General features: G+C 39.0%; 2 protein-coding genes across 2 annotated transcripts; one reads left to right on the forward strand and one right to left on the reverse strand.

Annotated features, from left to right (window-relative positions):
• Positions 1–1182: 1182 nt before the first annotated feature.
• Positions 1183–5857, reverse strand: LOC145903321 (poly(A) RNA polymerase, mitochondrial-like). The gene is made up of 10 exons (XM_082991395.1): positions 5653–5857; positions 5348–5574; positions 5089–5280; positions 4781–4910; positions 4289–4477; positions 3703–3829; positions 3074–3303; positions 2622–2782; positions 2303–2433; positions 1183–1983 (listed from the first exon to the last, which is right to left on the reverse strand). Exons 1-10 carry the CDS (start codon positions 5738–5740, stop codon positions 1896–1898), a joined length of 1563 nt encoding a protein of 520 aa, XP_082847521.1. The 5' UTR covers positions 5741–5857; the 3' UTR covers positions 1183–1895.
• A 960-nt stretch (positions 5858–6817) lies between these two features.
• Positions 6818–13068, forward strand: LOC145902483 (uncharacterized). The gene is made up of 11 exons (XM_082990473.1): positions 6818–7019; positions 7752–7870; positions 8025–8203; positions 8470–8687; positions 8997–9420; positions 9568–10363; positions 10527–10792; positions 11126–11297; positions 11455–11642; positions 12141–12365; positions 12557–13068. Exons 1-11 carry the CDS (start codon positions 6898–6900, stop codon positions 12815–12817), a joined length of 2970 nt encoding a protein of 989 aa, XP_082846599.1. The 5' UTR covers positions 6818–6897; the 3' UTR covers positions 12818–13068.
• The last annotated feature ends 157 nt before the right edge of the window (positions 13069–13225 follow it).

Consider the following 13225-nt stretch of genomic DNA (forward strand, 5'->3'; position numbering starts at 1 on the left):
ATAACGGGCTGCATTGACCGCTAAGCCAAGATCGAAAAAGCGACCTTATTACCTAAAAAACTTTGTACCGATGGTGAAACCTGATTTTGCCGAAAATTCTTGCAATCGAGGCGAAAATTGGGTCGAAGCAGCAGTGGATCAACTCGCTGTATACAGTGGCAAAGCAATCCAGTTCAACTCTCCAAGATTTGATGCAAGGTGTTAAACACCTATAAGAGCGGGATAAATTATAATGCCGGTTGTTTAATGACTCGAGGTACTGAGTTGAATCTCACGCGCCTGTGGAAGTAATCAGTCCTTGACTATTTTTTTAGGTCGTTTGCAGCTTTTACATACATATGCATGCCTGTTTACCCCAAGTAAAAGTCAATCGTTCTCCAGCCGATATCGGTTCTCTTAAATTTGTATTTAGTTTGGTTATCTCAGAAGCAATTTTGCACTACAATTAATTAAATCCACGACTGCAGCAAGATTCACATAAAATCGTGGTATTCACCTGTTTTAGATGGAATTAAACAACAGCAACATAACAATTAACCTCATGCCAACACTTCCTACCATTTTTTCTTGTTTGTAGCAAGGATGAATGCCAAATTGACGCATTTTTCGTTTGTTTTCCCTTCTTTGTCGAGTAATATATGTAGCTATAACAGCAACAATTTAAATTTGTTCCAACAATTATGAAATACAAGCCCGACAAAATTAGCATCGCAACGCTACTCGATTACGTGTTCACCACGGGAAATCCCCTCAGTCGTATTGAATTAATTCAGCCGTGTGAGAACAGTGGTCGCGTGTAAACGTGCCACAAAGCGGCGTAAGACAAAAACGATGTTTACTATTCACATCTACATGTAGTGGGTTCCAAAGCACAAGCTGTATGGGAATCCTTAGTCAATGACAGAGTACCTTGGAGGCAAATATATAAAAATATACCGCAAGCTACAGTGGAAACTAAATTAATAAGTTTTCAAATTAAGCTAAATCTCAGGGCCATTGTGACCAATAAAAAGTTAAAAGATCTGAAGTTTATAGAAACAGGTTCATGTGTCTTTTGCGAAAATGCCGAGGAAACGGTTTTACATTTGTTTGTAAATTGCCCTATCGCAGCACATTACTGGGAAAATGTATGCAGTTGGCTAAGCGCTAAACTCCGTGTACCCTTGTATTTTTCTCGTGCGCATTTACTGTTTGGTAGACATGAAAATAACAATATTTTTGAATGCTTTTTAAATTGCGCTCTTCTTTGTGCCAGATTTGTGATTTATCGATGCAAATACGGTAAGAGGAAACCAACAATAACAGAATTTGTAAACATGTTGCAAAAAACAAGATCTATAGAACTAAACATCGCCAGTGAAAAATACTGTAGCGTAACGAATTATTAAACAGTGGCCATCTGCCTGCAGCTTATACACAATTGTAAAAGGTTTGTTGTATTTTGCTGCAAACTTTCTTCGATTGACATCAACGCATTGTGTTTATCCAACCAACACGACCAACGTACCTGCGCGTAAGTGAAGCACACAGATTTGCAACTACCATCGAAGTATAAAGTAACACATGATTGCTGGGGAATCCGATCTTAAACCAACGCATTGAAACAAACTATTGAAGTATGGGGCTTCAAGTAAGCTGATTGCCACCTCAGTAAAGCATACAGAACTTGCGGTGACTTTAAATGGCTTTTACGTTATAAGCAGTCACTGCAAACAACTGCTATGTACTTTCCACGTAACAGGAGGTTTTTTTGCCACCCCGGGATTCGAACCCAGGATATCCTGACCAGGAACACCGACCAGGTTTTCTTCTTGGTACATTCCTGGCACTTAACCGATGTTGCTTGGAATGTGGGTGTGTCTGCAACTGTGCGACCACGGAGGGTTAATTCAATTTCACCACAAATCCTCGGTTATCGTGTAAATAGCAGGAAGTCCCCACTCTCTGTTGCGCCTTCCGCGTCTTACCCTTGATTCGAGAATCCTGAAAAAAATACCAGGGTGAAGCAACAAACGATCAGCGTCAGTGTTTTATTTTATTGAAAACATCAAACTGACTTCGATCGTTTATATGAGTTCCCTTAACATACTGGTACGAAAAAGACAGATATGCTCAGTCTAATTCTTGCAATCTTTTATGACAAATTCTTATGATATGAAGAGCTTTTAAATGTTTTTGTTGATTTACCAGTAGGTGTTTGAGCCAATTGTGTCAAAAACTGCTTTTCAGGTGTTATTATTATTTTCATGGAATTGTAACTTACATGTGCAAAGCATAATGAAAGTTCAATCATATAGGTTACCTCAGGGCCATGTTGCATTCTTTTTTCAGGGAGAGTGCACATTTTTGTGACACATGCTTGGCAATATTCAAGTTCTCACTAAATGGAGAGGTTATGAGGACTCTGCTGCCCCAAACAGGTCCAACTTGACCCTGAAAGCGAGTAAATAAAATACTAATATAAGGCCAATTGCCACAATGTCATAAGTAAAGCTGCGCAGCTTAACATACTAAATAAACAAAATAGGATCACTGCTTTAAAATATCACAGTTTTAGAAACCGAGCATCTTCATCAATCAACAAGTTTAAACAGAGAAAATCGCATCAGAACTAGGCTCACTCTTGTCAAATTGATAGAGCTGGTAAAATCGAATGTTGAATAATATTGAAGGAATCCCATGAAGAGATCCTCCAGTGTGCTTGTGTTGCCTCTCTCTGCTATCGACTTCAAGTCAGTTATGATTTGATATCGTATTCCACCAAATGTTAAGTCGGAGTTTGCTGTGCATAAATCACAGAAACATAAAGCAAAGTTTAAAATTTACGTGGATTAATTTGAATCAAAACTTAACGTTGATGAGTTATCAAAATGACCAGAAAAAAACAATGACGAACTTGTGTAAAGTCCCAGGTGATTACAAAATATTTGGATGGAAAAGGGATTTTTGCTAAGCTTCTCACAAAATGTCATTGTTGCAAAACAGGAGAAAATGAAAAACACCAGTAGCATTTTAACGATCTCAGAATGGCAAAATTCAATGTTGCACAAAGTGCCTCTATTTGTTGACTTACATGCTCTCCTATTCAGCAAATCGCTCATGGGAGGGATTACAGGGGGGTTGACACGCATGAGATAAAACAGGCCAAGACACGTGATCATGAAAGGAGTAAATATTTCTCCTTGATGGTGTTTCGCAAGGTTTCGCTGCTTAGCCCATGCACGCACAAGGAATAGAAATGGACCAACCCGATCTTCCATTCTGGCATAAGCGTTGATTGTCCACGAAAGTTTCAGACCAACCCTATTAAAAAAAAACAAAAACATAACGGCTCTTTATTCAAGACATCCAATGTTTTTGCAGGTCTATGGGGATCTCCCTATTATAACATATGCTTTGGCCAAGCTAAAAATAGCAGTTGAGTTGTGTTTTGGTTTTCCTTTGTTCCAGGAGTGGATGCATGTTTTGATAACCGTAAGGAACACGATACATCTGGTGTTTGTTTGACACAAAAATTTATGTAAAATGCACGATTCAAAAAAGGTAAAAAAAACCTTGAAGAATTGCAATACTACTAGCATTAAAAAAAAACAGTAAATTTTGGTTCCGTGGACTTCCCCTGTCTAGGCTGATAGGCAACAGTAACTATAACCAATAGACATAATATTTCACTTGTACAGCCTTTACGGAACTATTGCCTACCTGTTTTCCACTGCAACATCTATTTCCAATTTCCATGGTTCATAATCAAGGATCATAATCGGAACAATAGCACTGTTCACAACTTCCACATGAGACAGATCTTTAATGTATTGGTCAATTTCCTTTCCTTGGATAAAACACCATAATTAGCTGCTCCTAACTTCACATTTTTCTTTTATTTACAGTGGTGCTATATTTATCAAAAAATACATCTTAATAACATTATTTGCCAATTAAAAAACTGTTTGTGTTTTTTCTTAGGCGACATGTTTTTTAGTGTTGTCATTGAGGCTAAATGACCTCCATGAACTGTTTGTTCGGGTTGTTAAGGCCTATGTTTCACTTTCAATACATTGTAAAGTGAAAATACAGTAAAATCTCATTTTAATTCATAGCTAACTAAATATCAAAGTTTAATCTATTTAATATCAACTTTGGGTCCATTGGACCACTCTATCCCAGCTACGTTGCAGTATTTTAGCTGGTAGAACAGTAGTCCAAAATGTCATTGGTTGTTAGTTTAAATGTTACGGGTAACCTCAATTCTGGCTGAAAGTAAAATATACCTCTTGTTTAAGATTCTTACCAGCTCTGGTAAACAGAGAAGTGGCACCAGCCCTCTCAAAATTCTTAAAGCGCTTCAATGCTGGTGTAGTTAACTGTGTGGCCGAGACAAAATTAACATCTTTACTTTTGCCGGTATCCAAAGTAGTCAAAGAAATATCCAGGTCAGATTTGTTAAATGCAAATCCACTTACTGTGGTTCCAAACGGCACTAGATGATAAACAGGAAAATAAAATCATTCGTGTAAAAACTCCCAAAAAAATCGTATTTAATCACACTGTTCCACATTCTATGAAAATTTTGAGTTGAGTCTTGTAGCCCAAAGCGACAGATAAGTTTACTAATTAATTGGTATTACTGCAAAAAAAAGCATGCATGACTAAATTACCTTTTACAGCTGTTTAAGCTCAAACCAATATCTTTATGCCAAATATTCTTTGCTATGTTTTTACAAGGCAATTTTTTTTTTATATTATTAGGCCCAGAGGAACTTAACCACAGACCAACAAACACCTGCAATAAAGCTGGTATTCATGTGCCAGTTGAAAAAGTCACCCAGCACAGAACCAAACAGCAGCTTTCCTCTCAAATTTGCTGATGTAGTCCTACATTCCTCAAAGAAAACTTTCATTTGTTCCGACATCTATCACATTTAAAACACTGCATAATAATATCCATGTAAAATACACACAAATAGTAGGATGCATGATGATCAAGGTAGAAAAAACAGTTTTACTGTGGGCTTTAAAAAAGAGCCTGAACTTAGCAAAAGTTTAAGATTACAAAATCTGCTATGTTAGAAAAAAAGTCAAACTTAGTACATTTTCTGCATTTTGGATCCTTTCTTTGAAGGCTGAGAGTAACTTGCTTTTTTCTGGTTGCACAGCATCTATAGAGATAGCCTCCATTTGAGGGGTCAGTTTGGCAATCCTCAAAAGAAAACCATTATCAGACATGACAGAAAGATTTTCCACTCCTTTGCTGTCCTCAAATTCAACAACAAAGTTTGCAACCTGTTTCAAAAGGTCACAATTATGACATATTTTACAGTTTGTCTTTTAGTTGATAAAATTTTCTTACAGCAGCTTCAATGTTCCCAGGCAGCCTTGTAAGTGAAATCACATTACCCCTTTTGGAGCAAAATTCATGAACAAAATCATGCAGCTTTTGTGAGGATATGCCACTGAACGGGCCAACATGAAGAAGCACACTCATATGTGCTTGTTTTAAGAGGGATAACATAATGTGCCTGTAGTTTTTGGATGAATCCATGAGTAAATCTCTGGGATCAAACACAGAACAATCATCTGAAAAATGTCGAAATCATATCCACGTTAAAATGTGTACCTTTCAAAACGCCACTGGCTCTGGCTGCTGGGTCTTACCTTTAAGGTTGGGACTTGACCCGACCAATCGCTTTATGTCTTGGAAATACTTTTTACATGCGCAACGTTTGCATAATGCTGAATACATTATTTTGCTTTAGGAATGCTGGCTCGCACAAATAATGCTGAATGCTTAACCCCAAAACATGACTTAAAAATTTGTAAACAATAAACTTCTCGCACGAATAAACTCACGTGTTGGCCTTAACAATCCTATGATCTCAATGCAATTGTACAAAATTGTTTCGGTTTAAAGTATGTATTATATGTTGTGTTTAGTTTTTGTTTACGATAAAAATTAACATTTTTACCTACAATGAAAACCTTTTAATTTGAGTATTAAAGAAATTGAAGGGGATACGTTAGGTGTCTAAAATTGTCCTAGGAGCTGTGACTCGTCTGTTATACATGTTGTTGTTAACTGGAAAGTGAATGCAATGTATATGTGTGCATTGCATGTAACAATTTTTTTTTTTTTTTTTATCATCAGAAAATGTTGCACAAGTCGGAAAAGTCGGAAAATTTTTCTGAAAATAGAACACGCATCTACACGGCACATTTTCCATTACAAAACCGTTGGTTACCCATGGGTATCGATAAAACCATGGAGGTTATTGAGTCAGGCGCCTTTTCTCAATAACCTTTGTGGTTTTGTCGGTGCCAGCTCATTTCATGCTTTTTTTTGATCCGCGTAGTTTTTTTTTTGTCCAAAATATGAATGTTTTCATTTGATTTGAATTGATTATACCCTAAAAATGTGGGCCTATATTCGTTCAGGTTAGGTAATGCGCGCTGGCCTATGGCGGTATTGCACAACAACAAGAAACCTTTCCAGCCGTGGCGCAATAACATAAACGTTCGCCGCACAGCGTGTATTGACGGCGCATAATTAAGAAACACGCGACTGCTCTTGGCGAGGAGTAGCTAGAATTTGAGCGATTACGTCGGTAGAATTTTATGGAAATTCAAAATTGCAATTCGGTGTTGATTCACAGACAATACATTTTTGAAGTAAAGGCCTTCAGTTTGCACCAGCAAGCTGTAATACTTTTTTGAAGATTTCACCCCGTCCCGTTCGCTGCGCAGCTATCACAATTAAATGACGTAATGCCCATTCTTCTCAGTGTTCACATAAATACAAGCCTGACAGACAGAGGTGGCAACATTTGAACAGTGAAGGACAAACCTGTCGGTATACATTGAGTTTTGAAGTAACGCGAAGGTTGTTGAGCACAATCACACAACATGGAAGGGGTGGAAGAAGCTTATTTTCAGGACAAACCGAGCAGAATAAACGCCAGAAAGTCAAAATTTGGAAAGGCTGGACGATGCGGTGCCACCTTGAGAAGAGAACCCGAAACTGACGTGTAATTATCGCATATTGTGTCATAAAATATGACTCCTGTAATCAGAGATTCAGGGTTTTATGCGAACCCGTGCTTAGAGTTGGCGAAGCGGTTGTGAATCATGCCAAACGTTGTATTGGTTTCATACTAATATTTTTACCGCCTATGGTAATGAAACATGCAATAACTTAGTAGTGCGCGGAATGCTTTATTTTGGTGGCAAGACATTTGCCTGTTCTGCATTGAACTGTAATTATTACTTAATTTGATGTTTTTGTAAGACAATACGTGTCAAAACACAATTGCAATTGGTAATTTAGTTTAAGCGTGGGACTTCTTTTATCTTTTTTTGTGGCTTGGTGCTATTTGTAAGCTGTTAAATGGGTACACGTAAGTCATCAAACTGGCCAATAGCGAAACTACGTCTAGGTTTGCTCATCGTACTTGCGCCAGCCAAACATTAATGCGATTGTGTAAGCTGCAGACAGATGGCCACTGTTTCGACTTAAAATGTCTCATCAGTGCAGCTGGTGTGACTGTGACTTTCAGACGACTTTGCTGACCAAACGGCCAAGCAAAGACTTCTACTTTGTGGTGACTATACAATCACCGTCATCCGTTGGGCACCAAACTAGGTGTAACCAAAACGGAGAAAACAAGGTGGAAACAATATGGCCAAGCAATCTGCAGCTTACACAATTCATATTATTGGCTCCACATTGCTTATTATTGCAATTATACACTTTCTTGCAGATACTGCAGGCGAGCCAAGAAGAATGGCGAAGCTGTCGTGCTGAAGCACTACTCTACAACAAATGAGTGGGACAGGCAAAAACTAAATGAACACTGCGAACGTTATCTGCCCGATGGAGGTGTGTATACCCCGTGTGTTCTGTGACCTCCAGATTGTTTGTTCTTTTTGTGCGTGCTGCCATGTTTAATCATTGGCATCTCTACCCTAAATAATAGCTGTTGCAGTACGTACAAATCGAAAGAAACTTGAGCAACATAATTCTGAATCACCAGGCCTGGAACCATCTGCCTGCGTATCGGCAACCAGTGATAACGAACGTGGAAGATGGAGTCGTAGTGTTATTGCTGATCGTCGTTTAAGAGGTCCGGGAATCAAGTACTCTCTTAACAAAAGAAACAGATGGAACATGTCTGAGTTGCTACAGAGGAGAGTCAACGAGATCAGAGCAGAGGTCAGTAAATACTCTGCGGAACTAATGCTAGAAAATAAGTCAATTTCGAGTTTTGATGACTTTATTACAAGGCGCAATCGTCATATTGGTTACTGGTATATGATAAACATCGATAAATATGCATATTCACACATTTTTTGCATAGGAATAAAACTACGACAGTTTTGTATTTGCTAGTGTGGTCATGCAAGTAGTTTTTCCTTTTATTACTTGCGGTGAGAAAGTGTTTCAATAACCAGGGCATTACTGTTGACCATATTTTCCAGGACAGAGATGTTGACGTGGTGGTAATAGAGCGATCCATCGCCAATTTCTCCGGTTTGGAGGAGTTACGAAACAAAGCGGATGTTACAAACCTCACGTCCAGCACCCTGAACCCGAACGCGAAAAACGAATGTCCCCAAAAAAAGAAAAAAAAGAAGAAGAAAAATAAGCGTTCACTCTACTCGTACTCGACGGACTTACTAGGATTGTCACAAAAAAGGTAGAAAATAAAATACGCAAAAATGTTGCGTTTATTTGCGCCGTTTATACTTGGCCGCTAAGCAAATACCCTAAGTTATTGTAATTATATGGCCAAGTATCGTTTAAAGACTATAGTGGAGATCATATGGCGTTGGTGAAGCGCCTTTCGTAGGTCTTCTAGTACATTTTAAAGTACCCATTTAAAGTGTGCGGTACATATACATACATAAACTGTGCAAGATAATATTAGTAACCGCTTTAAAAAGGTGATTGCGTTCTGATCAATAAAACGTATTCATAGTTTTGTAACCTCGAGTGCATGTTACAGACCTGAAAACGACGAGAACGCAAATCCCGAAACGCCGGCAATGCCGCAAGTTACGTACGAAATTTGCACACCCCGCTGTAGTTCGCAATATCCCAACTACCACCAGCCGAAGCACGACAGGAAATATTTACGTGAAACACACAAAAGTGAACGGAAGTCGAAGCACAAGAACCAAGGAACCACCAAGCTGAACGACATCAACTGGATGGATGAAGATGCGGAACTTCCGGAGGTCACAACTCGCGCGAATTCAGGTTGTAGGGAGAGGTGCGATCGATTCCAGATCGGGAGTTGGATGAAAGAACCAACGAAGAAAAAGGAGAAGAAGCAAAAGTCTTGTCGTAAAGTTGGGAACGGAAGGAGGACAATGGGGGAGGAGAAGAAAGATAAATGTCGCATCGTTGTTTCTCCTCTTGAGAATAAAGTAAGTTTCAACTTGGAGGTTTTGTTCTTATTTTATATTATAATGCAAAGAAATTATTATTACCATAAAAATATTCGGAGCTTTTGAATTTCAGTCAACGTTATACAATGTATGCAAATTTACAATAAAACAACGTTTTGTTTCAAGGCGGTGGAAACGGAACCAGATAGTTTGACTGAAGAGCAAATATTGGCAGCGCAAGCCGCTCTTAATTCCATTTTGGACAGCGACCAAGAGCGCACCATGCGGATAAAGCTTGACGCGGAATTATTCCGCTTGGTGGAGCAAAAGTTTAGCGATTTAGGGTCATCCGTTATAAGCTACGGGTCACCAGGTTACAAAATACACAGTGGACAATGTCAGCCGGCAAAGTACGCATTGGAAATTCCATCTGTCTGTGAGGATGATGCCAACACAACTTGGCCGCCATGTTTCTTGGCCATTCAAACGGAATTTTTCCAAAATGCATGCATTGAAAATTACTGCTTTGGACGACCGGATTCGTATGTTGCTCATGTGAAGACCGTCGTTATATCCGAAGAGGAAAGATTCAAAACCTTTTCCGACGAGTGGAATCAGTTGCTCAGACGCGAGCTCCAGATGGGATACATAAGCATCGTCAACGGTATACAGGATGTGGAAGGTGTTTTTGATAAAGCAACTTCAACGCTCAGAAAACTAGCAGAAAGACTTCGTCCAGCATTGACAGAAACATGCAGCCAACCATCCGGAAGCTGTGGTAATCCCAGCTCCTCTTACTTGCGAGCTGTCAAGCGCAAAGCGACGGAACTAGCGAGATATCGCTGCGAAACGTCTGGCGACTTTGGGCCCGACGAAATAGATACGGATTCTGCTTCCCCTGAAAGCGAGTCATCCGCAGTTGCTGGTGTTGAAGCTGCCGACTTCTGTGGGATTTGTTTTGTGATGCTTAAAGACTATTCTCGTAAGTTTGAAACAAGTGGCTGACATGTGCGGTTACACATTTCAAAGTTTAAAGTTTGTTTTTACATTTTTCGTTTAATAAACTCTAGTTGTTCTTTGGATGTCGGCCATATTAATAACCACTATTTTATGGATAACTATTATTGTTCACTTGTTTTGCCAAGGATGCATCGGAAGTGCTTTGAATGCTTGCAACCACTGGTTCTGCAAAGACTGCTGGCTTCAGCACATCGCGTATTCCTCAACATTGGGCGTCCCACACTCATTTTATTGCCCTGCCACCAATTGTCCCGAAAGCGTTGACGACGTCAGTTTGATGACGTTGCTTCCTGGCCACGTCATTGCCAAGCACCGACGCTTGCGCAAAGAAGATTGGATTGCGAAGTCGCGCGAAATTCATGTCTGTCCCGTATGCCAGCAAACTGTGAGGGTAATTCAAAAAGATTTATTACTTTTCGTGTAGTGCAGTGATCGATACCATAACTTTTCTTGACTACTTATATACGAAACGAATTTGCGTGTAAGGTACTATTACGGAATAAATAGGTTCATAAAGATTTTTCCAATGTCTTTGTCAATCCTTTACATCACTACACTCTGCGGACGAATGAGGTGAAAGTCACCTGTGAAACTAGTCGCACAACTGATGTCGGAGTCGGTGGGTAAAAAACATAAAAACGGTGATATAAAATAAGCGAACATTTAAAGCTGCAAGAAATGCTTTTCTTAGACATATGAGGTAACAAATGCATTTTGTCGGCAGGTTTTCCAACAAAGAACAAGCGCACAGCAACAGGGTCCGTACGTGCAGTCTTTAGGAATGGCTCTTTGGTGCCAGTGTGGAACCAGTTGGTGCCCAGAATGCAACAACGCCACCCACTGGCCGGCTTCCTGTAAAGCCGCTGCTGCTTACCTTGATGAACGAAAATTATTTTGTACGTTGTTGAATAAGTGTTGTGGCTAAAATAATACTTGTAACTTACGATATAAACACTGCAGTCCATATAGCTGCAATAAAATTCAAACAGCGGACGTTTCTGTTGACAAACCGTGAGTTTTTTCTAGTACTTGTAACAATTTTTTGTCTTCTAGACACATCCCTCGACCTAATTACATCAGTGAAAGGACAACGGTGTCCATTTTGCCGTTTGCCAATGGAGAAGAACGGTGGCTGCAAAATGATGACTTGCCGTTGCGGTAGAGTCTTCTGCTGGAAGTGCCTTCGCGACCCGAGCGTCTGCCAGTACAAATGCAATCCTTACGGATCGGACAATTATGAGGTATATTGCATGCTTGACATTCTCACTTCGGGACTCGTAAATATAATGAAACGTGGATAATAATATAACTGAATTTGCTGACCTGTTATTTTTTTGTATCGTTTGACCCAATTTGTCGCTTTGTAACGTTTTCGACGTGTTTTGCATCCAAAATTAATTGAATTGAAAAATACCATATAATGAGTGCAGCTTAATACCAATTAATGAGGAATTGGTTACAATTATGCTATTGATTAACTAAACAAAGGTTTGCAAAACCAAACCATTTCATATTACACTTCAACATTTGCTTTGATCATTGGCGTCCGCAGAAAAAAAAATTATGAGAACATGAAATTGTTTTCTTTGCTTTTTTATGTTTCCAAACAGTATACATGCGTTATTTTCTGTTTTCCACAGGGGAAAAATGCCTTACCCCCTCCAGCAGTTGCTTATGGCTTTAATATACTGTAGTATGACCAAACAAACAAACAAAAAAACAAACAACCTTTTTTGTAGGTGTTTATGCTGGATGATGTGAACAATGGTTTTGGCAGCGCTGTCACATTGGCCGCGAAAACGTGTTTTGCCTTCGAACACGTGAACGAACGCCGCGAGAGACTTAAAGTTAGCAGAAGAACTGTCACTAAGGTATTGGAACGAAACACCATTGACGAAAAGCCTTTTGTTCTTGACGAAAAGCTGCTGGCTTACGTGGATGACGCAATTTTGTTCTGCGACGCTGTAAGTTTAGATTAACTGTAATTTACTTGTTGTAGCTATAGTTTAAAAATGACACGAAAAAATCATGGAAACAATTTTGACACCCTGAGTTTTTATTTGATCAGAAAAATGGTAGCTGTATTTTGATGCTAACGCAATTCGTATTGCTGTATCGTGTAGTGCAGAAGTAGTTATGTACGGTATTTTTACAGATACGATACATTCTACAATATCTGCATGTACAAATTGCCCACCGCCATCCACTCAAGCCGACCACTCTGAGACGTCTTTCCAAGGTAGCGAAACGTCTACAAAGCGTACTCGTCTGCTCGGAAAGGCACTTACTCTATCATCAAAACAAAATCAGTGACATCGATATGTTTAAGGCAATGTTTTGCAAATTTGAAATGGCCGCTGACGAGGAACTAGGGAAAATTTTCAGACTAATTCATTCCAACCCTGTCGGCACCTAAAGCTATGATTTTTAACTAAGGATTTTTTAGCGAAAACAACGTAAGTTCGTGAGCACTGTGCATTCGTGTTTTTTATTGGCCTGTAATGAGCTAAACTAAAAATATATCCTGAAATTTAATCTCTTTTTGTTGTGTTTGTTTTTACGTTGTCAAAATCACGAGTTAATAACTATAATGTCTTCATTCAAAACCTTCAAACTTTCCTAAACACGTAATTGGAATAAAACATTGTTTTTTGAATAAATACTTAAACCGGTTCCTTTTTCCGTGTTCTTATTGCACAAGTTTTTGAGGGTAGTTATTTCAAATTTGTCACACTCCACGAAGTAAATTAGGCATAAAAACCTTGTTTTGATTCCTTAACAAAAAGGACGAACTTTTAAACATATTTATCATTTGAAAAAGAGG

The sequence above is a fragment of the Ascidia mentula genome, chromosome 5 (assembly GCF_947561715.1).
Source record: "Ascidia mentula chromosome 5, kaAscMent1.1, whole genome shotgun sequence".
Taxonomy (NCBI): Eukaryota; Metazoa; Chordata; class Ascidiacea; order Phlebobranchia; family Ascidiidae; genus Ascidia; species Ascidia mentula.

Coding starts and splice junctions, on each gene's coding strand:
- LOC145903321 (XM_082991395.1), bottom strand. CDS start 5,740: ATGTATTCAGCATTATGCAAACGTTGCGCATGTAAAAAGTATTTCCAA. Junction 5,281..5,347: donor CTGGGAACATTGAAGCTGCT/GTAAGAAAATTT, acceptor CTTTTGAAACAG/GTTGCAAACTTTGTTGTTGA. Junction 4,911..5,088: donor GGATCCAAAATGCAGAAAAT/GTACTAAGTTTG, acceptor TAAATGTGATAG/ATGTCGGAACAAATGAAAGT.
- LOC145902483 (XM_082990473.1), top strand. CDS start 6,898: ATGGAAGGGGTGGAAGAAGCTTATTTTCAGGACAAACCGAGCAGAATA. Junction 11,643..12,140: donor ACGGATCGGACAATTATGAG/GTATATTGCATG, acceptor CCTTTTTTGTAG/GTGTTTATGCTGGATGATGT. Junction 12,366..12,556: donor CAATTTTGTTCTGCGACGCT/GTAAGTTTAGAT, acceptor GTATTTTTACAG/ATACGATACATTCTACAATA.